The sequence below is a fragment of the Onychostoma macrolepis genome, chromosome 03, assembly GCF_012432095.1.
Source record: "Onychostoma macrolepis isolate SWU-2019 chromosome 03, ASM1243209v1, whole genome shotgun sequence".
Lineage (NCBI taxonomy): Eukaryota > Metazoa > Chordata > Actinopteri > Cypriniformes > Cyprinidae > Onychostoma > Onychostoma macrolepis.
In genome coordinates, this window is record NC_081157.1 from 51,822,267 (window position 1) to 51,849,012 (window position 26,746).

At 36.3% G+C, this 26,746-nt stretch overlaps 1 protein-coding gene across 1 annotated transcript; it reads right to left on the reverse strand.

Moving 5' to 3' along the window:
• Positions 1-10,517: 10,517 nt before the first annotated feature.
• On the reverse strand, positions 10,518-21,182 carry LOC131536524 (zinc finger protein 239-like). Its single transcript, XM_058769517.1, has 3 exons — positions 21,087-21,182; positions 17,320-17,541; positions 10,518-12,408 (listed from the first exon to the last, which is right to left on the reverse strand). Exons 2-3 carry the CDS (start codon positions 17,375-17,377, stop codon positions 11,285-11,287), a joined length of 1,182 nt encoding a protein of 393 aa, XP_058625500.1. The 5' UTR covers positions 17,378-17,541; positions 21,087-21,182; the 3' UTR covers positions 10,518-11,284.
• Positions 21,183-26,746: the final 5,564 nt, after the last annotated feature.

Sequence of the window (26,746 nt, forward strand, 5' to 3'; positions counted from 1 at the left end):
ATGGAAACAGTTCAGAGAGAAACAGGATAGTGATGCAGGGACGTCGATGGTCAGATGAGTGTCGTGAAGAGAAGTGCTGATGGTAGGTGACAAATCCAGAGTGATAATCCACAGGAAACATGAAAACAGGAACGACGAAGACACCAGGATGGAATGAAGACGGGCAACACAACCGGAGACTCACAAACAACGATCTGACAAAGGAGAGGAGAAGGTGGTGAGTATTTGAAGGTGTTGTGATGAGCTGCAGCTGGTGCTGATGATTGGATCGTGATCAGCGCAGATGAGTCGGCACGCCCACATACTCTCACACGCACATAAACAACGAGCACAAGACGAGAAAGAGGCATAGGATTTAAGAACCGTGACATTAAAATGCTGATAAAGTCAAGAAAAGATTAGACACAAACACATGACAGTATGATTGAAATGTCAAAATGTTAAACAAAACAAAATAAAACACGTTTATTCTGTGGCAACTAAAAAAATAATTTGGCACCTAAGTTTTTTTCTTATAGGAGCCAATGGCTCCTTACTCGATTTTTTTTGTCTGGAGCCCTGCAGTATGCATGTCATTAAGTTGTGTACTGAATTTGGTTCAATCTGTCTTTGTACTTAAAGCAACGTTAAGCATTTATCACGTTAAGCGTTTGTCCTGCAAGAAGCGGTGTGGGACGCTGAAGACCAAGCGGTTGCCGTGGTAATGAACAACGATGATTTGTGCTTTTGGAATGAGATGGCTTACTACTGTATGAAGCATGTGATGCATGAAAGGGACAGCTAATAAAACTAATAAATCATTGAAATAAACATCTATAAATTAAGTTGATATGCGTAATGGCTTTCATTTCTTCATAAAATGCCTGTATTTCTTAACTGAAATATTAGTCTGGAATGTTTGAAGCCATAACTATCTGGCAGAGTAACAAATTAACAAAAGACTACATGCAGATAATTTACCTGAAATTGTTATTTAATGATATTCAGTGTTCCTGCATGGTTTTGACCAGCAGATGTTGCTAGGGTGCCGTCACTCATGCATTGCGCATGCGTGGAGTAAGTCATAATTTTGAGAAAGTTTCTCATTATTACGAGAAATTAAGTCATTATTACGAGAAAGTTTCTCATTATTATGATTTACAGAATTATATTTTTTCTCAAGGTGGCGGGAACGGGCTTCCATAGAAAGTAGACAATTGTATCAAAAAAATTTATCCTTTTGATGCAGTTTTATAAATTATACATCCCTGAAACTTTCCATGAATGAGGTACACTGATCTTCAAATTATTTTTAAAACATTATAGGCACAAATCTCATGTTTCTATATACAGAACTATTAAATATGTTTGATCAACTACATGAAGGATCTGAGGATCGTCAAATACAAACTGTGTGTTGCATCAAGAGAGCAACCATATATGTTATGTTTTTATTTTCTTGTTTTTATTGATTTATAATCATTTATAACCATTAGTCATTTATGTAATGTATAAATTAATTTTTTTTAATCATTTACCATTTATATAATTTTATTATTTGATAATTCATTCATTTATTATTATATGTTTTTATATTTTATATTTCTTATTTATCCTTGCTTATGTAGTGTCATTGTTTAATCTGATGATTGTGAGGTTTCATTAACTGTTTTGTAAATAAGAGATAAGAGGGAATGTTTATGGAAACTCAAGGTTTATTATGGGATGTTGTTGTGTTTGGTAAAACACTACTTGTTGGATGTGTGTTCGTCAGATGAAGTCTGAGCATTGAAACACACGCAACTAAGATTCAATAAACTTTGCTCCTTTTTATCATCATCACTTCGTCTCCTGCTTCTGATCTTCTCTGGCTTTGCTCAGTCAACTTCTTGGTTGATAAAAGACTGTTAATACAGTTTCTGACACCAGACAAAATAGATATTTTCTGACAGGATCTAGCATCAAGGACTGGATCTTATTTATTTGGCGTGGAGACTCGATCTAACGTACATTTAGTTGGAGAAAAAAAAGTACCCAGTTCATAGGAAGCGCCCCTTATTATTTGAGGCTTCAGCAAAATTATTCAACAGCTTTAAAGATTTTTCCTATTACAACAAACCAAAATATAAACTGGGTGAAGCTTTATAACCGTCAGCATTATTAATGAAGAATGAAGAATAAACACCAACCTGTTTGTTGTTCAGTATCTTCAGTGTGTTTGATTCTGCAGGGTTCTGGATCTCTCATCTTCTCTCTGTCCTCTTTAATAAACTCAGTCTCTGCAGATTTCAGCTCTTCCTGATGCTCTGATGCTCGTCTTCAATCGTAAACTGATGGGAATATTCCAGCATTTATTGATGAATTACTGAATGTATGATTGTTGTGGGAGGAGCTTCACTGATGATGTGATTGCAGTGGGAGGAGTTTCACTGAACATGAATTTCTGTGTGGAAGAAGCAGATTTACCAAAATAAACAATAGATCAAAGAGTCGCAAAGCTTTCCATTAAATTACATTGTATTTGTTAAAGGGTTAGTTCACCCCAAAATGAAAATTCTGTCATTAATTACTCGTCCTCGTGTCGTTCCAAACCCGTAAGACCTTCGTTCATCTTCAGAAAACAAATGAAGATGTTTCTGATGAAATCGGAGAGCTCTCAGACCCTCCATAGACAGCGATGTAACAGAAATGTTCCCAGATCCAGAAACGTAGTAAATACATCAGTAAAACAGTCCATGTGACATCAGTGGCTCAACTTCAGTTTTGCGACGCTACGAGAATGACTTGTCTATAAATCTAGATTTAAATTCGAAAAGACACGATATTGTCAGACCTGACGTTTTTTTTATTATCCAAAACAACTAGATGCAACGATACATATCTATACTACCAGTCAAAAGTTATTGAACAGTAAGATTTTTAAATGTTTTTTTAAAGAATTCTCTTCTGCTCACCAAGCCTGCATTTATTTTATCCAAAATACAGCAAAAGCAGTAATATTGTGAAATATTTTTAATAAAATAACTGCTTTCTATTTGAATATATTTTAAAATGTAATTTATTCCTGTGATCAAAGCTGAATTTTCAGCATCATTACTCCAGTCTCCAGTGTCACATGATCCTTCAGAAATCATTCTAATATGCTGATCTGCTGCTCAAGATTTTATTTGATGAAAAGAAAGATCCAAACATCAGCATTTATCTTAAATAAAAAAGCTTTTGTAACTTTATACAATACACCATTCAAAAGATTGGAGTCTTGTTGATTGGAATTTTTGTTTTGTTTTTTGGGAAATTAATTATGGAAATTTATAATTTTATTTAGCAAGGATGCTTTAAATTGATCAAAAATGATGATAAAGACATTTATAATGTTACAAAAGGTTTCTATTTCAGATAAATGCTGTTCTTCTGAACTTTCTATTCATCAAAGAAACCTGAAAAATGTTTCAACATAATAATAATAATAATAATAAATGTATTTTGAGCAGCAAATCAGAATATTTGAATGATTTCTGAAGGATCATGTGACACTGAAGACTGGAGTAATGATGCTGAAAATTCATCTTTGATCACAGGAATAAATTACATTTTAGAATATATTCAAATAGAAAACAGTTATTTTAAATAGTAAAAATATTTCACAATATTACTGTTTTTGCTGTATTTTGGATCAAATAAATGCAGACTTGGTGAGCAGAAGAGACTAATTAAAAAAAAAAAAAAAATCTTACTGTTCAAAAACCTTTGAATGGTAGTGTATATCAAATATATATATATATATATATGGTGGTGGGCCACCAGAACCAAAAAATGCCGATTTTTTGTCCCAGTCCAGCCCTGATTAATATAATAACCTAGGCTACTAACCGTCCTTTAATATATAGGCGTATAGCCTATTCCGCGCTCGAGCACACGTATAAAACTTGCAATGGCAAAAGTAGGCTAATGATTATGAATATGTTGGGGGAAAGGGAAAAGAAAACATTTTAATTATTTGTTAATAATCTAGTGATTTCTCAGTCAGTGCAGGCTGAAAAGATAAAGTTGCCGAATGCGACGCTGCACTCGCCATCTCCACCTCCACATGAACTTTAATAAAGAAATGCACCTTTTCACTCGGACTACGTAATTAGAGATGTTATATATTTTTACAGGCTATATCAGCCCAGTCTGTTCTGTAACGTTAGTAATACACAGTCTTGGTGTTTGTTTGTTTTTTTGGGGGCATGCGCACACCGAGTGATCCTCACGAGCGCTGCAGAGTGAAGCAGAGCGTCTCGAGCGCTCACAAACCCCGCCTCCTCCATCTAATCTAATGAGATGAGAGACAAAGTAAATAATTACATTACACTCCCAATATTTGTTTCCAAAGATGGTTTTTGACACTGTATGTATTTATCACGCTGCTGATGTAAGTTCAAGTGTTTGTTTGTTAAATAAGTTTGGTTTTAGTTATTTGTTTTATTGTATAAAAAAGTACAGTAACACAACATACATATATAGAGGATCACAGTGTTTACAATCAGTTACATTCATAATAGCATAAAAAGAAAAGAAAGAAGGGGAAAAAACTACAGGGGATAACTTACACAAAATTTCCATTAGAAAAGGATTAAAAAACCAAAACAAATCCCGCACACTATATATGCAAAAAATATCAAAATATTTATTAACAACGTTTCGGTCGCATGACCTTCATCAGGAATGTTTTTCTTTTCAAACATGACAATCACAAAGTGAACCACATTTAAAAACAAATTCATGACCAATCTCTGTAGAGATCCATTGATTAGTAACGACCCACCCTGGGTACATCATTAACAACATTAATCCATATACATATGCACATAAACACATCCTGTACATACATACATACATACTAACACACATATCAAGAACAAATTACATTATAACATCACATTGAATAGAGCTTCATCATTCATGCCATTAGGTGATAATGTCTGAAGGGTAAAAATCCAAAACAGCTCACATTGCTGTAAAAGCAATTCAATATCCCCACCTCTAGGTGGCACATTAACCCTTTCAATACCACAAAAACGTAACGTAGAAACATCGTGATTCAAGGCATGAAAATGAGCTGCAACTGGATAGTTCAAATCTTTTCTCCTAATAGAACTCTTGTGTTCACTAATTCTTTGTTTAAGTTGACGTGATGTTTTTCCAACATAAGCTAAACCACAAGGACAACGAATCAAATAAACAACATACGTAGAAACACAAGTGATAGAATTAATTCTATATTTCTTACCGGTTCTTGGATGACAAAAGGAGGAAGTTTTTGATGTATTATTGCATTGAGCACAATTACCACATCGATAATTACCATTTGGTATCGGGGTAAGTAATCTCTGAGTAGACTCAAGCGTATCTGTCTGAAAACGAGCATGTACCAAAGAATCTTTCAAATTTTTGGAACGTTTGTAGACAATCAAAGGAGGATGTCGAAAAATGGTACCCAACTCCGGATCAGAGGACAACAAATACCAATATTTCTTAAAAATCGATCTCATTAAATAAGACTTAGTTGAATGTGTTGTAATAAACGTAAAAGAACATTTTTTTGCTTTTTTCGTTTTCGTCATGCGACCGAAACGTCGTTAAGGCAAGGCAAGGCAAGGCAAGGCAAATTTATTTATTTTTTTTGGTTTTTTAGTTTTTTGACCTGGCTGGTCTTTGTTTCCAACGCACCTATTTATTGCCGTCAGGTGTGCGGAGGTTTTGTTAATTGAATCATTAGAAAAGGAAAAAAATTGGTTAAAAAATCGTTCGACCAAGTTTCTGCCCTCTGTGACATCCACACCAAGGCAAAGAAAATTTTCACCCATTTCAGATCCAGCACATTGCCAAAGAGAAGCTGGCCCAGATGCAGCAAAAAATGTGCAGACCTGCCCTTAAACTTATCAATGAAGTGGAAACACGGTGGAACAGCACTTTTCAGATGCTTCAACGCCTATATGGAGAAAGGCAAGCTTTGGGAGCATCCCTAGCCTCTCAAGACAGACATCAGTCCACTTCATCCACAGGAGAATGAAGCAATAGAGGAAGTCCTCCGTGTGCTCTCACTATTCCAGCAGGCTACGGTAGAACTGTCTGAGGAGAAACGTGTCTCAGGTTCAAAAGTCATTCCTCTGATGAAAATGATACACCATTCTTTACAGGGAGAACAAGTCTATGAATGTAATGACCATGGCAAACGTGCTGGACCCAAGGTTTAAAACCTTTGGATTCCTCAAAATAAAATGACTGAAGCTGTTAGAAGGCTAAAAGGGGAATGTGCCACCATCATCACAATCCAAGAACAAACCCCATCAACGTCAAGCACTGATTCAACAGAAACTTCATCTCAACAGGCAACAAGTCAACAGGCTGCAACTACTTCAAGTATATATTTTTTATTGTTTTGGAAAAAAAACTTTTGTGAATAATTCATGACATAAATATTAGCGTGTGATGCAGTCACATTTGCAGTCATATTTAGATGTTTTTCCTTCTAATTGTTTAGGTGGAAACCTGTGGCACCTGCTAGATAGTGCTGTGGACCAGAGTACAAAAACCTGTAAAGCCACAGCTGCTGCAGTAATAGAGGTTGACCGATACCTAAAGGAAACTAACATACCCAGAACCCATGATCCACTTGAATACTGGAAAGAACAAAAACATGTGTTTCCCCATCTATATGTGATGGCACTGCAGTTTTTGTGTACACCAGCCTCCTCTGTGCCCTGTAAGAGAGTGTTCTCAAAGGCAGGGGAAGTATTGTGCAAGAGGAGAAATAGGCTCTGCCCTAACAGTGTCAAAAATATATATTTCTCAATAAAAAACAGTAAAATAGCCCCTTTTTGTTTCTTATTCACCCAGTTACACAAGCACATTTAATAACCACATAATCAATGAATTCTTTGAAGTTGCATTAGTCTCCTATACCAGATGAAGAAATAATACAGACAATGTTATTACTATGCAGACAGTTTTAAGTCAATTACATGTCATATATAGGTCTTTTAGTTATAATAATTCAAGAACTCACTTACCGTGGCACCCACAACACGCCTAAACAGTATTTTATTGTAATACGTTGACTAATATTGACTCATATTACCATGAATTAACACATTATGGTGCATAAAAATATTATCAGCATATGATTTTTATTTGTGCACTACAGAGTAATATTACATCAATGAGGTGAGTGTTTCATCCAGTGAAGCTTCATCCCAGATACAGCTGTTGTACATTTTAGGATCCACTAGACGGCACTGTAATCGATACTCCGAGACTTCAAATCTTTTCTTGATCCAGTTAGAGGAAAGTACGGAGCCCCTAAAGGGACATTGGCAAAAAAAAAGATACCTATCGCGTGCGCACGAGATACTATCGCGTGCGCACGAGAAACCTATCGCGTGCGCACGAGATACCTATCGCGTGCGCACGAGATACCTATCGCGTGCGCACGAGATACCTATCGCGTGCGCACGAGATACCTATCGCGTGCGCACGAGATACCTATCGCGTGCGCAAGAGATACTATAGTTACAGTTTCCGGTTGCATCACTTCTGCCATCTTACACAGAAGAAAACAAGAGCATGCATGTGCATGAATTAGCCTAATTGAGATCTATTTTGGCCTTCAATACTAAAACATTGTGTCTGTTCTTGCATTCGGACACAGATAAATCATCACTGAACAGCATAAGAACGGCTTTTTCTCTCAGGCTATATTCCACCTGAGCAATAACTAACATCTCAGGACTGTCCATCTGTACATAACTTCTCAAAACTTTTCATCTGTAAAATAGCACATTCATAATTCTTTCTATTTTCTCTATAGGCCTATGTTGTACATAACCTAAAACATCTGCACATTCATAATTCTATTTTATCTATAGTTTTATTACCATAGTTATTGTTTTTTAATGCATTGTCTATTCTGTTTATTATTAGCCTTATATTTCACTCTATTACCTTAAATTATATGCATGACTACACTCTCTCTGTACTTTCTCCACTGGATGCTCCTGTCACCAAGACGAATTTCTTGTGTTTTTGTGCGTGTAAACACACTTGACAATAAAGCTCTTTCTGATTCTGACATTTAAAACGCATTTTGAGGTCTGGAAGGATTGGTAGCTACAGTATAAAAGCTCAAATTTTAGATTTCGATATGGCAATAGCCTATTGTCCCACATAAAACTTTAATAGCCAGTCAAATATGTATATAATCGAAAGCGATTAATTTATTTTTGATAATTATTACTTTACTTCAGTTTGGTTTTCAATAACTGCTGTTAGTTTCGTTTCATTTTCGTTTTTATTTCTTTGACATTTTCTTTGACATTTTCTTTCTTTCTTGATAAATAAATGCCTTTATTTTCGTTAAATACAGTTCCTAATATAACATTTTACCGTTTAAATATGTATACGATATTTCATTTACTTCTAAAATGCTTGTTAAACGAGTTTAAATGTAATAAATATTGTATTCATGTTTAAACAGTAAAATATGTTGTATTAAGAACTGTATTTAACGGAAATAAAGGCATGCAGGCAAATAAAGAAAGAAAGAAATCTCAAAATAAATGAAAAACTAAAATGAAACACAGTTATTGAAAGCCTATAACTACAATAAAGTAATAATTCTAAAAATGAATGTGACGAACATTCTAAAATGAGTAAAATGATATAAAAAATAAAATATATATAATATAAAACAATTATATATGACTTGTTGGAATCAGACAAAAAATGACTGAGCTACAGCCGTTTGAAGGCAATAGAGGCGGGCAGCAGATCTGATTTTGAGAAAAATCGAGTTAAAGATTACAAAGCAAAATCACCAAGCAACGTTGCATATTTTCCTCCAATTCTTTTCTTAATAATAATGACTATATATTTATCAATCACAATATAGCTATTTTTTATCTTTGTTATTCAATATAAGAACAAATATGCAAATAAACGGTAGTTTAATCAAGAGCATGCAAGTGATTCCACATTTTCTTTTATGTATGATTAATATTGAGACAGATCTATATTAAGACCTACTGTAATGCATAGATCAATACGCAATAATTGTACTTTATAAGGAGATTGCGCACTCGAGGAAAGGCACTCGCTTTGCAAATGTCAGCCGATCGTATTGTTTTCGTCAGCATATGTTTGAAAATCTTAAGACATGTTATATTAGGAACTGTATTTAACGAAAATAAAGGCATTTATTTATCAAGAAAGAAAGAAAAATGTCAAAGAAATGTCAAAGAAATAAAAAACGAAAATGAAACGAAACTAACAGCAGTTATTGAAAACCAAACTGAAGTAAAGTAATAATTATCAAAAATAAATTAATCGCTTTCGATTATATACATATTTGACTGGCTATTAAAGTTTTATGTGGGACAATAGGCTATTGCCATATCGAAATCTAAAATTTGAGCTTTTATACTGTAGCTACCAATCCTTCCAGACCTCAAAATGCGTTTTAAATGTCAGAATCAGAAAGAGCTTTATTGTCAAGTGTGTTTACGCACAAAAACACAAGAAATTCGTCTTGGTGACAGGAGCATCCAGTGGAGAAAGTACAGAGAGAGTGTAGTCATGCATATAATTTAAGGTAATAGAGTGAAATATAAGGCTAATAATAAACAGAATAGACAATGCATTAAAAAACAATAACTATGGTAATAAAACTATAGATAAAATAGAATTATGAATGTGCAGATGTTTTAGGTTATGTACAACATAGGCCTATAGAGAAAATAGAAAGAATTATGAATGTGCTATTTTACAGATGAAAAGTTTTGAGAAGTTATGTACAGATGGACAGTCCTGAGATGTTAGTTATTGCTCAGGTGGAATATAGCCTGAGAGAAAAAGCCGTTCTTATGCTGTTCAGTGATGATTTATCTGTGTCCGAATGCAAGAACAGACACAATGTTTTAGTATTGAAGGCCAAAATAGATCTCAATTAGGCTAATTCATGCACATGCATGCTCTTGTTTTCTTCTGTGTAAGATGGCAGAAGTGATGCAACCGAAACTGTAACTATAGTATCTCTTGCGCACGCGATAGTTTCTCGTGCGCACGCGTTAGTTTCTCGTGCGCACGCGATAGTATCTCGTGCGCACGCGTTAGTTTCTCGTGCGCACGCGTTAGTTTCTCGTGCGCACGCGATAGTTTCTCGTGCGCACGCGTTAGTATCTCGTGCGCACGCGATAGGTATCTTTTTTTTTTTTTTTGCCAATGTCCCTTTAGGGGCTCCGTAGGAAAGCCTCATACACTGTAAAAAAAAAAAAAAAAAAACACACACAAAAAAGTCGAGCCAACTTAAAATTTTAAGGCAACCAGCTTCAGCAGATTTTTGAGTTCTCTCAACTTGCTGTTTTAAGTTTATACAAAAACAAAAAGTTGAGACAATTCAAAAAGCACCTACAAAAATAAGTTGAGAAAACTCAAAAATCTGCTAAAGCTGGTTGCCTTAAAATTTTAAGTTGGCTCAACTTTTTTTTCTTTTACAGTGTAGCTTCATTTCGCCATCTCTACATGGGAGAATCGTGATCTCTATTTGAGACAAAGAAATCGTGATTTTCAATTTATCCAGAATCGTGCAGCTCTGAGATGTGAAAGGAGCAGCATATAAACACACACAGGCATGTCTTCTCTTTGTTGAAACAGAAGCAATGTATTAAGCGTAGAGGAGAGAAAATGGACCTAAACTATCGATCTCATCTGATTCAAATACAATCAGCAGACAATAAAAGTTGTTTATAAAATATAAAAAGATAACAGTGTATTAATAAAAAAAAGTAACATTTAATCAATAATTACATTTAGAGCGAAAACTAATGAGCTGGATCTCTCTCCTACTGACAAGTATAGATGGGTATCGGTGAGGTTTTTATGGTATTACTATTCTTACAATCCTGCTTATTAAACTTATTGTACATAACATGAAACCCATAAGAAAGTACAATGATATCATTTACATCATGAAGCAAAATGATACACAAGAATAAAACTTTTGGCATTGTTCTTTGAAGAGGAACTCCATCTTTGAGTTGATCTGAATCTGAATTGAATCTGCTGGTTATGAAGATGAAGATGAACTTTATTCACTGTGAAAACTTTAGATAGTGTTTCTGTGTCATAGAAATGTGTCATTCGCTTGTAATGTCTGGTTAGAACAGATTGATTCAGATGATATTTTATTTCACTGCTTGATGCATTATTGTGTCACATTTGGTGAGGAAGCAGCATCAGACCTGAAAGTGCTGGATCTGAAGATGATCTACTTACTGTGATATCTTTGTGTATGTGTGTGTAGAGAAGATTCATGTTTGAAACACTTCCCACATACAGTGCAGTGATACGGTTTCTCTCCAGTGTGAATCCTCTCATGCAGTTTTAAACAGCCCGCTGTAGTAAAAGTTTTTTCACACTCAAAGCACATGTACTCTCTCACACCAGTATGTATTTTCTGATGTAATTTCAAACTTTGTAGATGTGAAAAACTCTTTCCACACAAATTACATGAATTACACTCCTCCTTTATATGAACTCTCAGGTGTTTCTTCAGGTATGAAGCTCTCAAAAATGTTTTGGCGCACTCATCACATGTGTACAGTTTCTCTCTAGTGTGGATGTTCATGTGTTTCTTAAGGCTTGATGATTGTCTGAAACTCTTCCCGCATTGATCACATGTGTACAGTTTCTCTCTAGTGTGAATGTTCATGTGTTCCTTAAGGCTTGATGATTGTGTGAAACTCTTCCCGCACTGATCACAAGTGAATGGTTTCTCTCCAGTGTGGATCCTCTCATGTGTTTTCAGATTTGATAACACACTGAATCTCTTGTCACAGTGTGAACACTTGTAAGGTTTCTCTCCAGTGTGAATCCTCTCATGCAGTTTTAAACACGTTGCTGTAGTAAAAGTCTTTTCACACTCAAAGCACATGTACTCTCTCACAGCAGTGTGTATTTTCTGATGTACTTTTAAATGTTCAAGACATGAAAAACTCTTTCCACACAAATGACATGAATGTGGCTTCTCCTTTGTATGAACTTTAAGGTGTTTCTTCAGGACTGAAGCCCACAAAAATGTTTTCCCGCATTGATTACATGTGTACAGTTTCTCTCTAGTGTGGATGTTCATGTGATGCTTAAGGGTTGCTGATTGTGAGAAACTCTTCCCGCACTGATCACAAGTGAACGGTTTCTCTCCAGTATGAACTCTCATGTGAACATCAAGATTATATTTGCATGTGAAACTCATTCCACACTGAGTGCAGGTGAAAGATTTCTTGGCCCTTTTTTTGTTTAAATCTTTCTGTTTGGGTTTTTCTCCACTTCTGACATGATTTTTCTCCTCAGATTCACTCAATTCTTCTTTCTCTTCATTATCTTCAATCAACTCTGAAACAAAAATAAAAACAGTACATTTGTCAGTAACTCATTAAAAATTTGTTGTTTGGTATGGATTTGTGGATATGCAACCAGAGGTGGGTAGTAACTAGTTACATTTACTTCGTTACATTTACTTGGGTACATTTTTTGGGTAACTAATACTTTTAGAGTATATTTAAAAATGGGTACTTTTACTCTTACTCAAGTACATTTTTAGTGAAAAAAACGGTACTTTTACTTTGTTACTGTGGGCGACGCTCCTCTTGTTACTTTATCTTAATCCAATACAAGTTAAAAATCCTTCAATTTATTCCAAGCGCGCCGTCTACTTTTTTTCTGGGCAATGAGCGAATGATTCATTCTTTTGAGTCGATTCTGTTCGAAGGCTTGATCAGACCAGTTGGCAGACCAGTGAATCGGTTCGTGAATCAGTTTGAATGATTCGTTCAGTTCCCTGCCGCACACACTGAGTCGCCTGAAGCGGTTGTAACATCAAGAGCGCTGAAGACATGTCTTTGAATCTACAGTCAGTTGAAAGCAAATCTGCAAAGGCTATTGCTAGCTATGAAGATCTTTATTAGACGAACACGGCGTGTGCTGTCGGTTCCACAGGTATAGATTCGATTACAGTACACAATACCACTATGACATTACCAGTTTGTTGTACATGTACCTTACACATTAAATACATTGTATAATTTATTCATTAAATAAGCTGTCACAGAGTATGAAATAAACACCCGCCAAACCCGCGTTAGTTCCAGGAGGAATGCCTTGCCTAGACAATTAATATTGATATTTTCACAATATTTACGCTTGCAGAACAGACGGAAGAAGATCCGTCAATGTGCATTTGTTTCGTTATGTTCAGATGTTCTGTAGCGGTCATGTGAGAAGTTTTCACTCTTCTCCGTGTCAGAGGTTATATACATTTATAATACATAATTAAACTTTAAAATATAATTTAATTTAACTCAGTGATGCAAATCAGAATTTGTATCAGCTGTTACTCCAGTTTTCAGAGTCATATGATCTTCAGAAATCATTCAAATACATTGATTTATTACCAGTGTTGTTGAAAAAACAAAAACAAAAAAACAGCACATATGCTGGTTAGGTATGTTTTGAAGCTGGGATGCTGGTTTATGCTGGTCTTGAGCTGGTCGGACCATCTTAGGACCAGCACATGACCAGCTTAAATCAGCTCAAACCAGCATCCCATGCTTCAAAACATACCATACCAGCATATGCTGGTTTTTTCAACAGGGAACAGTTTTGCTGCTTAATATTTTTTGGAACCTGAGACATTTTGTTCAGGATTCTTTTATGAATAGAAAGCTAATAAAGAACAGCATTGATAATAAATCAGGCTGATTCAAATTCTGATTTGCATCACTGAAATAAATTACATAAAAAAAAGCAGTGTGTGTGTATGTGTGTATATATATATATATATTAGGGTGCATCAAATTTGAATGGGAAATTTTTATTTCAAAATATCAATTTGGCTGGCATTGCATTTTGTTCCAATTAACATAAAAATTACTTTTGCAAAGTTTTGAGGAATTCCACTGAGATTTAGGGGTGCCACCTAACACATGAACTTTGGCGAAATTTCGAAAAATGTGCAATTTTTTGTCTAATTGCCAAAAGGTTGACCTGGAAATGTTGAGTACAGTGAACTTTTATACAGTAACATGTTCTATAGGGTTATCAAAGTAAAGTTGTTTGTTTGCCCTTTGTGCAACTTGGGCATTTCTCAGAATTCAACTTTCAAGATTCTCCATTAATTTGTCCTATAGACAAAATGAATGGAGGTCAATGGGACATGTTCACGTGGTCTTACCCTGAATTTTGTGCAGCAGTGATGGATGTCGGACACACATATAAAGTTTAATTGACTTTATTGTTAAACACAAGGGGCGATACTGACACACTTAAAAGAACAAACCCTCTCTAGTGGCTAACTCACTGGCAACTAACAGGGCCTAAATCGTAAGAGCTGACACTAACTAAACTTAAAACTTAATTGCTCAGTCTGTGCCAGAGTCTGCTCCAATGAGCAACATCATGTTAATTTACTGTAACAAATACAATGCTACTCTCAATAAACATGAGACATCTACAGTGGGTACGGAAAGTATTCAGACCCTCTTAAATTTTTCACTCTTTGTTATATTGCAGCCATTTGCTAAAATCATTTAAGTTCATTTTTTTTCTCATTAATGTACACACAGCACCCCATATTGACAGAAAAACACAATTGTTGACATTTTTGCAAATTTAATAAAAAAGAAAAACTGTAATATCACATGGTCCTAAGTATTCAGACCCTTTGCTCAGTATTTAGTAGAAGCACCCTTTTGATCTAATACAGCCATGGGTCTTTTTGGGAAAGATGCAACAAGTTTTTCACACCTGGATTTGGGGATCCTCTGCCATTCTTCCTTGCAGATCCTCTCCAGTTCTGTCAGGTTGGATGGTAAACGTTGGAGGACAGCCATTTTTAAGTCTCTCCAGAGATGCTCAATTGGGTTTAAGTCAGGGGTCTGGCTGGGCCATTCAAGAACAGTCACGGAGTTGTTGTGAAGCCACTCCTTCGTTATTTTAGCTGTGTGCTTAGGGTCATTGTCTTGTTGGAAGGTAAACCTTCGGCCCAGTCTGAGGTCCTGAGCACTCTGGAGAAGGTTTTCATCCAGGATATCCCTGTACTTGGCCGCATTCATCTTTCCCTCGATTGCAACCAGTCGTCCTGTCCCTGCAGCTGAAAAACACCCCCACAGCATGATGCTGCCACCACCATGCTTCACTGTTGGGACTGTATTGGACAGGTGATGAGCAGTGCCTGGTTTTCTCCACATACCGCTTAGAATTAAGGCCAAAGTTCTATCTTGGTCTCATCAGACCAGAGAATCTTATACAGGTGTTTTTATCAAACTCCATGCGGGCTTTCATGTGTCTTGCACTGAGGAGAGGCTTCCATCGGGTCACTCTGCCATAAAGCCCTGACTGGTGGAGGGCTGCAGTGATGGTTGACTTTCTACAACTTCTCCCATCTCCCGACTGCATCTCTGGAGCTCAGCCACAGTGATCTTTGGGTTCTTCTTTACCTCTCTCACCAAGGCTCTTCTCCCCCGATAGCTCAGTTTGGCCGGACGGCCAGCTCTAGGAAGGGTTCTGGTCGTCCCAAACGTCTTCCATTTAAGGATTATGGAGGCCACTGTGCTCTTAGGAACCTTAAGTGCAGCAGAAATTTTTTTGTAACCTTGGCCAGATCTGTGCCTTGCCACAATTCTGTCTCTGAGCTCTTCAGGCAGTTCCTTTGACCTCATGATTCTCATTTGCTCTGACGTGCACTGTGAGCTGTAAGGTCTTATATAGACAGGTGTGTGGCTTTCCTAATCAAGTCCAATCAGTATAATCAAACACAGCTGGACTCAAATGAAGGTGTAGAACCATCTCAAGGATGATCAGAAGAAATGGACAGCACCTGAGTTAAATATATGAGTGTCACAGCAAAGGGTCTGAATACTTAGGACCATGTGATATTTCAGTTTTTCTTTTTTAATAAATCTGCAAAAATGTCAACAATTCTGTGTTTTTCTGTCAATATGGGGTGCTGTGTGTACATTAATGAGGGAAAAAAATGAACTTAAATGATTTTAGAAAATGGCTGCAATATAACAAAGAGTGAAAAAATTTAAGGGAGTCTGAATACTTTCCGTACCCACTGTATACACTGAATATGACATTGTCCACTCTAGAATACTGTTGATGTTAAGCTATTAAGCTTAGCTAACATAGATAGCTAACTGTGGTTGGCAAACTAACGTTAGCTAGATGTAATGAGCACCAAATACCTATAAATATGACTTAAATGACTTATTTATCATAAGTATATAAAGACACAACTACAGATATGATAGTAATATGTAATAATACATACCCAACACAGAAAGATCACCTCAAACAGAAAGATCACCTCAGTTTTCTTGAGCTGTAGTATTGTTTTCCTCAGATCTCAATGGCGATCATTAAGCACTGTTAACCAGTTTATCCAACAAAAACAGATGTGTGGTGGCACCCCTAAATCATCATGTACTGGAAAACTATTTTGCATGTGTTGTTTCTACATATATTGGAACACTTTGAGCACCCAGCCATATCAAAATTCAAGAATTGTGTTTTTGATGCACCCTAATATATATATATATATATATATATATATATATATATATATGTGTGTGTATATGTATATATGTGTGTATATGTATATATGTGTGTGTATGTGTATGTTTCTATATACAATTTTATCTAAATATCTTTGTATCTAAATAAAAATAGACTATATTCAGTATATGATCCAAAGTAACTAGTAACTAACTACTTGAGTAGTTTTTTTATCCGATACTTTTTTACTCTTACTCAAGTAACTATTCAGACTATTACTTTTAATTTTACTTGAGTAAATATTTCTTCAAGTACTTTTACTTTTACTTGAGTAAAGTTTTTGGGTACTCTACCCACCTCTGTATGCAACTAAGATTATTCAATAAACTTTGCTCCTTTTTATCATCATCACTTCGTCTCCTGCTTCTGCTCTTCTCTGGCTTTGCTCAGTCAACTTGTTGGTTGATAAAAGACTGTTTATACAGTTTTGGTACCAGACAAGACTTGATGTTAATGGGTTTTGGGTATCAACTACCCTGCTGACTATTTGTTCAGATATCAGTCAAAATGGATATTTTCTGACAGGATCTGGCATCCGGGACTGGATCTTAACTATCTGGCGTGGAGCCTCGATCTAACATATATTTTCTTGTAAAAAAGGTACATAGGAAACTTATTATTTGATGCTTCAGCAAAATTATTCAACAGCTTTAAAGATTTTTCAAACCAAAATGAAGAATAAACACCAACCTGTTTGTTGTTCAGTATCTTCAGTGTGTTTGATTCTGCAGGGTTCTGGATCTCTCATCTTCTCTCTGTCCTCTTTAATAAACTCAGTCTCTGCAGATTTCAGCTCTTCCTGATGCTCTGATGCTCGTCTTCACTCGTAAACTGATGGGAATATTCCAGCATTTATTGCTGTATAGCTGAGTGTGTGATTGTTGTGGGAGGAGTTTCACTGAACATGAATTTCTGTGTGGAAGAAGCAGATTTGCCAAAATAAACAAATCAAAGAGTCGCATCGCTTTCCATTAAATTACATTGTATTTGTTAAAGGGTTAGTTCACCCCAAAATGAAAATTCTGTCATTAATTACTCGTCCTCGTGTCGTTCCAAACCCGTAAGACCTTCGTTCATCTTCAGAACACAAATTAAGATGTTTTTGATGAAATCGAAGAGCTCTCAGACCCTCCATAGACAGCGATGTAACAGAAATGTTCCCAGCAGGGGCGTAGTTTGTGGGGGGGATGGGGTTGAAATTTATGGAAACCTAGAAACAGGCTATTTATTAATAATTTGAATCGCGCCTTCGGCACTTTCATAAGCGCTAACCTCACATACGAACCGAACGGCGCACTTATCAGCACAACATGACTGAAACGCAGCTCTTTTAATTGTGCACGAGCGGCACGCATAAAAAAAGTATTCTCGTAGCGTCGCAAAACTGAAGTTGAGCCACTGATGTCACATGGACTGTTTTACTGATGTATTTACTAGGGTTGAGCCGGATACTCGGCTGAAACGAGTATCCGGTACGGATAAAGCACTTTTGCCGAGTACAAGTATCATACGAGTAATAGGAGTCAATATCTGTGCTCGGATTGAATAAAAATTCTCATTGGGTAGCTGACTGTGTCTGCGTTCTGTGATAGGCTAGTCACAGCGCCCCTCCCCTACACACATACAGATTTATTGTGTTGCTGTGTCCCGCTCAGTGTTGCCAATTTAGCGACTTTGTCGCTAGATTTAGCGACTTTTCAGACCCCCTAGCGACTATTTTTCCAAAAAAGCGACTAGCGATAAATCTAGCGACTTCTTGGACAAACCTTAGCGAGTACTGCCGCAACGGCGCGAGGTCAGCGCGCATGCACCTCTTTCTCTGCATCTGCTCTGTTCAGCGAGCGGCTGAGAGGAGCAGCGCGTTCAGTTAAAATAGATATGATGTTGTTTCTCTAATTTTACATGCAAATATAGCCGATATCAAAGCACAGGAATTGTCTTGTCTTTTGTGTATTTGATTTAATCAGAAGACGGCTCAATTATAAATCAGGATTTTTGTGCAGATTAATGTCTTGAAAGGAAGACATGTAGTCTTAAAAGGCAGCGTTTCAGTCACTATTTCATATTTATTATTTTGTCTGACAACAGAAACAGTAAAATATATGAATGAAAACGGTTATTATGAATTTGGCTGCATTAAAATACAGTATGTGAGCACAGAGAGACAAACAATGTAAAAGGCAATACGACGTGATGACGTCATGAATATGCTAATTAGCGTATGATGCCATCTAGCGACATTTAGCGACTTTTCAAACTGGCTTTAGCTACTTTCCATTGAAAGAAGTTGGCAACACTGGTCCCGCTCTGCTCACTCACACACAGAACACTGAGAAGAGAAGAGAACAGCGCGCTCTCTCTCTCTGTCTCTTCCTCAGTCACTCAGGTTCGCGGGTTTTTTCCGTTAACGTTTAGGGTTTCTTCAGCTTCAGGTTTGTTTTTTACTTTGGTTTGTTTGTAGTACTTACTTATTAACCAGTAGAGTTTTGGTAAACGTGGGGTTTGTTCAGACGTGGTGCTTGGTAGAATGCGACTCGCGTCTCTGCCTGTCGGAGATTTTTTTTTCTTTTTTAAACCGTCAGCTGGCTCTAACCAGTTTTTTTTACTTCACGCACTGAGTGTCTGACACTTTCTTGCTGTATTTCAAAAAAAAAAAAAGGAAGTAGTGGTATAAAACTATATTACAAATTAATTAGCTACACACACACTCTTCTCTCTCCTCTCTCTGCCGGTCATCAGAGTTTTTTTTTTAAACCGTCAGCTGGTTCTAACCAGTTTTTTTTACTTCACGCACTGAGTGACACTTTCTTGCTGTATTTTCTAAAAAAAAAGTTATGTTGAGATGAAAACTCTTGTTCATTACATTTTACTTCATAATTGCAACCGCATGTGTTGTATTCATTGTTGCAAAACTTGTTCTGTATATAGTTCGTTTGTTATCGTGATCAAAACCATTGATCTGAAGCTCAATGCTGATGCTGTCATGTAAATTGTTTTCTAATCAGCAATAAATATAACAATTTCTGATCAACCCATATCAATTGCATGCTTAAAATAACATACCGGTTAAAGCCCCGCCCATTTCGAGACAACCCGACCCACTACCAGGTTAAATCCCGCCCACTTCCGGGTTAGGCACCGCCCAGTCCGAGTACAGATACAGATAATTCATATGGTTAACAGATACAGATACAGATAACGCTGTACTCGCTCATCCCTACTATTTACTATGTTTCTGGATCTGGGAACATTTCAGTTACATTGCTGTCTATGGAGGGTCAGATAGCTCTCCGATTTCATCAGAAATATCTTAATTTGTGTATGCTGCTAGGTATCAAACCACATGTTGTCAATCATGGTATACTCACTAAATTAAGTAGTTTAATCTATTTGTATTCTATTTTTTTTTTTACAATTCCCTAACAATAAAGTAGGTCACACCAGTGACATCAACTAAAAGCTTCATATGAAATCATGAGATAAATGAGAAAATTTCTGATAACTGAAAAGAGACAGTGGACTAAACATGGGCCTGCCTTCATACATCTTCAGGAAAGAGGAAGGAGGAAGTCGAGTGATGCCATCAGTGTGATTTTTTTATTCCAAAATAAAACTTTTGTTAAGCGGTAACACCAGGGGACCACTGTTTTCATTATATATTTGGCTTTTTTTTTTTTTTTTTATGCCATTTACATCATATATTTGATAGTTATGAATATACTTTTGTATTTTATATACTTTTATCCTGTTTTTGACCTCAAGCATGTTCCCTCTGTACATGGCTGTGGGGACGAGCAGTTTTGTGGTGCTTGGAATTCTATATATTTAATAATAAAAAAAAAATAATAATAATAATAATGCCACATCGATGTCTCAGGAAGGTGTAATTGTTCAAATAAGATTGTTTCGTTTTAAAATGTAAAACAATTGTAACTCTAATGTGTATTTCAATTGTAATATTTCTGTAGTCTAGGGACAGAAAAGTGGCCGTTTCTGTAGAATGACCCATGTACAAAGTGCACAACCACAATACTTGAATACTTTACATCAATTATATCTCTTTAGCAAAAAAATAAAATAATTGGAAAGTTAATTCACCAAAATGTTGTAGCTCACTTCAAAGTGTCTAACTGAGAGAGTAAAGGTGGATTTATTTTCCTCATTTGTGAAACTATTTGTCCTGAACAACTCCGTATTCAACTCATCTTTTATGAACGGAGGAACATACACGATATGATCGTTTTTAAAAGTTGAACGAAGGGCATTTCTGGAGTAAAAGTCTCCTTTCTTCACTGAACACACACGTTATTTAAGTAAATCACTCCAGCGCTATTCATACGAGAAGCTGACATTTACCTCACATTCCTGCTGCCCTCAAACTTAATTACGCAAAATAATCCATGCACGACACCAAAAAGCAAACAATAGATAAGAAAGAGAAGAAAAAGTGGACTCACCCTCACCGTAAACTCAGTCTCTCGCGTATGCGCACACCGAGTGATCCTCACGCGCGCTGCAGAGTGAAGCAGAGCGTCTCGAGCGCTCACAAGCCCCGCCCCCTCCATCTAATCTAATGAGACGAGAGACAAACTAAATAATTACATTACACTCCCAATATTTGTTTCCAAAGATGGTTTTGACTTTGTATGTTATTTTTATCAAGCTGCTGATGTAAGTTTAAGTGTTTGTTTGTTAAATAAGTTTGGTTTTAGTTTGTTTAATGTATAACAAGAACAGTAACACAACATATATATATATATATTTACCAGAGAATTTAATCTTTAATTTGATAAGTTTAAATATTATATATTCAATATCAATCCACAGGATTTTGTGAGTCTGTGGTGGGTGGTCCTCGGTCCCTGTAGGGGGGGAATGGTTGTACATTTTAAAGTTAAATTCATCAATCTGGTGCACTTTGAGAGTTCAGAATGAAGAGCTTCAACACAGGTTCAGTGTGCAAACTCAACACAGAATAAAGCTGCTGAATTTACTTGTACTTGACATTTAAAGGACAATCAACTCTCTTTTTAGTTGTGATTTAGTGTCTCAGTCTCACTGGTGAATGTGGAAGACAAACAAATTAGAATAAAATAATAATAATAATTTTATATTATTATTCCTATTACAGTAATAGCCACATATTGTAAAACAATTGCACTCTGAAATAAATGAAAATGAGTATTTCACAGGTATATTATTATATTTTACAGGTATATTATTTTACCTCACACTAAAGTAGGGAATTGCTTTTGTCCTAATTTCTACACTTGCAAGCAGGGCCTAAAATTAATTTTTTGCCACATCTGCCAGTGACTGGTGACTTGAGAAAATTTACCGGCCATAAATAGTTTTCCTCGCCATGCAAAAACAGGCAGTTGCTACTATTACAGTAACTAAACATATTTAAATAAATAAAAGCCATTTGAAATTACGACCAACCACTGCATTTTAATCATGATACAAACAAAGATAGCTACTACACACATGTAGCATCATATTACGTTTTCAGTTTTAATTCGTTGGTTTGATGGATAAAAGCACACTGCACAACAACAGACATGTTTGTCACCAACATTAATGTATTTAACAGAAGGGGAAGGGGAGGGATGGGGGAGCAGGGGAAGGGGAGGGATGGGGGGCCAGGTCCGTGTGCTGGTGGGGGAACTGGGGACTGAGGCAGCGCCGGCGGGATGGGGACCCAGGGCAGAACCAGCGGCCACCACAGCAGTGTGTGTGGAGCTGCCACCCTGGAACGGGCAATGGCTGGCTCCGCTGCCTCAGAAAGGCCTGAGATGAGTGTAGAAGATTTTTATGGATATTAATCAGAATTATTTAGACATAATCAAGGTGAATTTTGCTTATAAGGTATCTGTTGAATCTTCCAATATATTCTGAAGGCCTTGGTGTCAAAATGTGTACGTGGCAAAGCAAGGCCTTTGTGTCAAAGTGCGTACGTGGCAAAGCACATCTGGAAGAAATGAGGAGGGGGCTTTCTCCCCCATAACAAATTCTAGAGGGTCTCTTCTCCTCTGGGACAGATAGAATTACATACACAAGTGAAATGTATGCATATGACTTAACCTTAGAATCCGCCTTAAATGGCTTGTATATAAACCAGAGACAAAGAACAGTCGAGAAGCTTTTCTGAAGAGAGAGCTTCGGTTTTATATCGGCCGAATAAAATCTAATTTTCTAGAATCAAAACTCCAAGTCTTTGTTTCATTCTTGAACTGCGGTAGCGACACTTCATTTGGCGTCACGAACAGGATCTGGAAAAGAGCCACAAAGTGTACCACCGCTTGAAGCAGATTTCAAACAACACGTAAAGGTGGACACCTTTTTTAATCAGGTAAGCATTTTTTGCTTATATAAGATTGTGTTGTTTGCTAAATCTGTTCTTGGTGGTAAGGTCACTTAAATTTTGCTCTTCCAAAATACTAAATTTAAAGATGAGAAGATTTAAAAAAGAGGAGTTTTTATTCCAGAAAAAAATAACTGCATGCATTATCTGGTTTATTGTTTGAGGCTTTGATGAGTAACTTAAACTGAACTGAGATGATGCAGGCAAAACTACATTGCTAGCAATGGTCTGTGTTTATTTGGGCTGGGCCTGAAGAGACGGAGATAGACGTGAAGTAGATATAGTATAGAGAGCGCGCAAGACCTACGATACCGCCCTGATTAAATTAAAAAAGACAAAAAATATTGTAAGGTCACAGGGGACAGCTTGGGTAGGTTAAAATTCCTGACAGAATTTTGTTCTTTTACTGCGAAAAGAGAATACAGAGAGGTTACAGTACCAGAACCAGTATTTTGGAGCAGGTGGATACTCGAGAGAAAAAAGCTTTGTTTTGTTGTTTTGTTTTGGAGAATGTTTGAAACTGTGTCCGTGTCTGAATGCATGTGTGTGTGAAAGACTGAGAGTTAAGAGAAAACACATAAGTTCCGATTGGGTTTGGGGAGAGAAGTGTGCCTTTTTCTAAATGGAGAACGGCCGCAGCTCGTGTCACACTCAAGAGGGACTTAGAGGTGTGCATGTTGCTAGGGAAATAGGGTCAATAGAGATTGAATCCAGATGTGTGACAAGATCCTATGTTGGGTGTCTGTGTGAGAAAAAGCAAGAGGAGAGAAAAATTTCTGAGAGCAGCGCTGTGCAGAAGAGATATTAAGTGAGGAAGTTCAATAAAGAACATTAAAAATAATAAGTGCGCACTAAATAAAACGATAGAGACGAGAGATAATTAAGAAATGAATAAATAAAAATCATTATTAAAGATATTATGAATACTATGTGATCATAAAATAAAGAAAAAGCATATAGAAAGTGTACATGCATCAGATATAATAAAAGGTCATAAAATGAAGAATAAAAATTAATTGAAAAATAGTGGCAACATTATTATAAAAAATTAATAGATGAATAAAAATATTACACGTGCTTATAACTGAAGACTTCCAAAATTTGTATCTTGTTGTCCCTGGGAGACAGTATGAAGGTTAATCCATTACAGAATTAGAGATTTGGGTTTGAGCTAACCAAATATAACTAGTGTAGTGCAATGTTGAATGAGAGCAAGATTGGGTGACCAAGTTCATAGAAATTTTGAATCAAAAGCTTTAGGATATTTAAAAATAATAATGGAATTTGTTGATTAAATAATTAAATTAAATAAAAGGAATTATTTTATGTTGGTTGGGAAAATTCATTCACCATTACTGGATTATTTTAAACCATGCAAATATAGAAGAAAAATTATGATCGATGTCTTTAGTTTGCCATACATACTGTTGTAACAGAAAGGATTTTTTTTTTTTTTTGGATTATAATACATAATAAAGGTAGATTACTGCTGCTTTCTGCATTTTGCAAAGAAAAAACTGCTTGCTATTTTCCTGCAATGAAGAACTTGCTTTACTAAAAAAGAATAAGGGAACTGCTGTTTTTAACCAGATTACCTTTTTATTTATTTTATTTATTTACTTATTTTTACCTTTTATTAAGGGGCCATAGAAAGAGATGGTTGAAAAGTGAAAATTAGATAAAGAGCTGATTGCTCAGAGACAATTTGCTCACAGTTTACAAAGGTTCAGTTTGATTAATGCAGTCTCTGAGTGTTAAGATTACAGATGGCTTCTGGATCAGTGCCTTGACAAAGCAATGGATTCTGTCTAACAAAGTGGCGAAGAAGCAAAGACAGCTGTAGAGAGAAGAAGGGGGAGGGGCTGATGGATTTTCAGCTACCCTCCGAAAAGAGGAGTGCACACTTCTGCATGGAGAAAGGCTGACTTAAAGCAGGAAAAGTTGAATCTTTCACTTGAGACTTTTCCTGAGTGTGAAGAGAACATCCTGAAATGCAAAACTCTGGCAAGAACAATCAAAAGCCAGACTGAGGAGAGGCAGAGAAACAACGGAGATCATACACCACAACATCGGGCCTTTGAGTGCCATCACAGACTGACAACCCAGTGCTACAGCTAAACAGCTTCAACAAACTGATGATCTAACCAGAAGCACTTCCATCCCTTCCCATTGTGTGCACAGGTGAAGCACATTTATTTGATCACTTTAGAGACTGTTTCAAAATTTGTTAATCATTTTATTAACTTTATTAATCTTGATTATTCACTGGTCTCACAGCAGTTCTTTGAATTCTGTGTTTTAACTAACATTCTGAATCTGCTTTTCAATAGGTACCAGTCCAGCCTTATGTCTTAAGAAATAAGAAATTTTGACAGACAGAAGTGGGTGCTTGACTCAACAATTTAGGAAAAAAATCGAGCTGGATTTGGCATAGTGAGGGCTATTTCATTAACCAACGAGGGAAAAATGCACAACTGAATTATTGACAACAATGCTGAACTCTTTGGGAAAGAAAAAAAAGTAGACAAGATGTCTAATAGAAAAATATATATGGCTGATAAAATAAAAATATTGGTCACTCCATTTTGTTTAATGGTAATTTTCTGGGGCTGGATTGCCTAAAAGCATAAAAAAATTACGCCAAAGATCCAAAATCACATATGCTGCCGTAACTGAGGATAAGAAGATAGAAATATTGATGGCCATGGATCCTAAATTATGCAGAGATTTCTAAGCATCATCTCAAAAGTAGCTCATGAGCAATAACAAAAAATTATGACTAAACTTTAAATTAGACAAACAAGTGGCATTTGAGAAATTACAATTGACTCTCTCAACTGCACAATGCCTAAAACAAATAATCTAAACCAATTAATCTATTAGATTTTGTTTGAGACAAAGAAAAAGGAGGTTTATACGGCAGTGTTAAAGCAAACCTTATAGTGACTGACGTTGTCCAGTTGCATAATGACATTTAGACACTATGTTGAATGCTACCAGGTCTACGCTCAGTAGAGTGTAACAAAAAACGTCATGTTATATTCAGAATCCGTAGCATTCCACAACTAAAACCATTCAGTTCACAATCAGCTGAAATCTCAAGACAAAGTATGTTTTTGGCCAAAAAGGGGGGTGTGAAAGGGTGTGAAAAAGTATGAATGATGGTGTTGTATGGAGTGAAAGAAGGTGTCTGACGAGACACTGAAATAAATCAATTATTTTGCCAAATAGCTGTATGCAGATTTGAATACAGTATGTGGGCCCACAGGGCAAATAACGCCCAGTAAAATAAAGACCATGGATGAATTCGGTTAAGTTTCCTGGTCAGTACCTAGGTTATTGTTGTGGCAGAAAGGAAAACAGTGCCACACTTGCGCAGCGCATTACATGGGAAGGCAAAGCAAGCAAGCTTGCTCTGTCCACCCCACATCTAACTTTCTTTTCAGCATAACATGATGGAGCTGATTCTGTCTCAAAAGGATAAAATATTGCCTTTCTGACTGTTAACATAAAGTGGGTTGAGTGTTTTCCAGGTCAAAAGGCCAACACTACTGAGCTAGATAGGCCTAGGAAATTATCTAGTGATATAGTGGAACTCAGTTTATAAAACAAAGAGATAACTGAATTAGTAAATTGTTAGGAATAAATTTGAAATGAATTGAAAAATTGTAAGGATGCAGATAACTGAGTAAAACCAAATTCTTTATCATATTATAGAAAATAATATACTCATTTTATTAACAGCAATGGAGT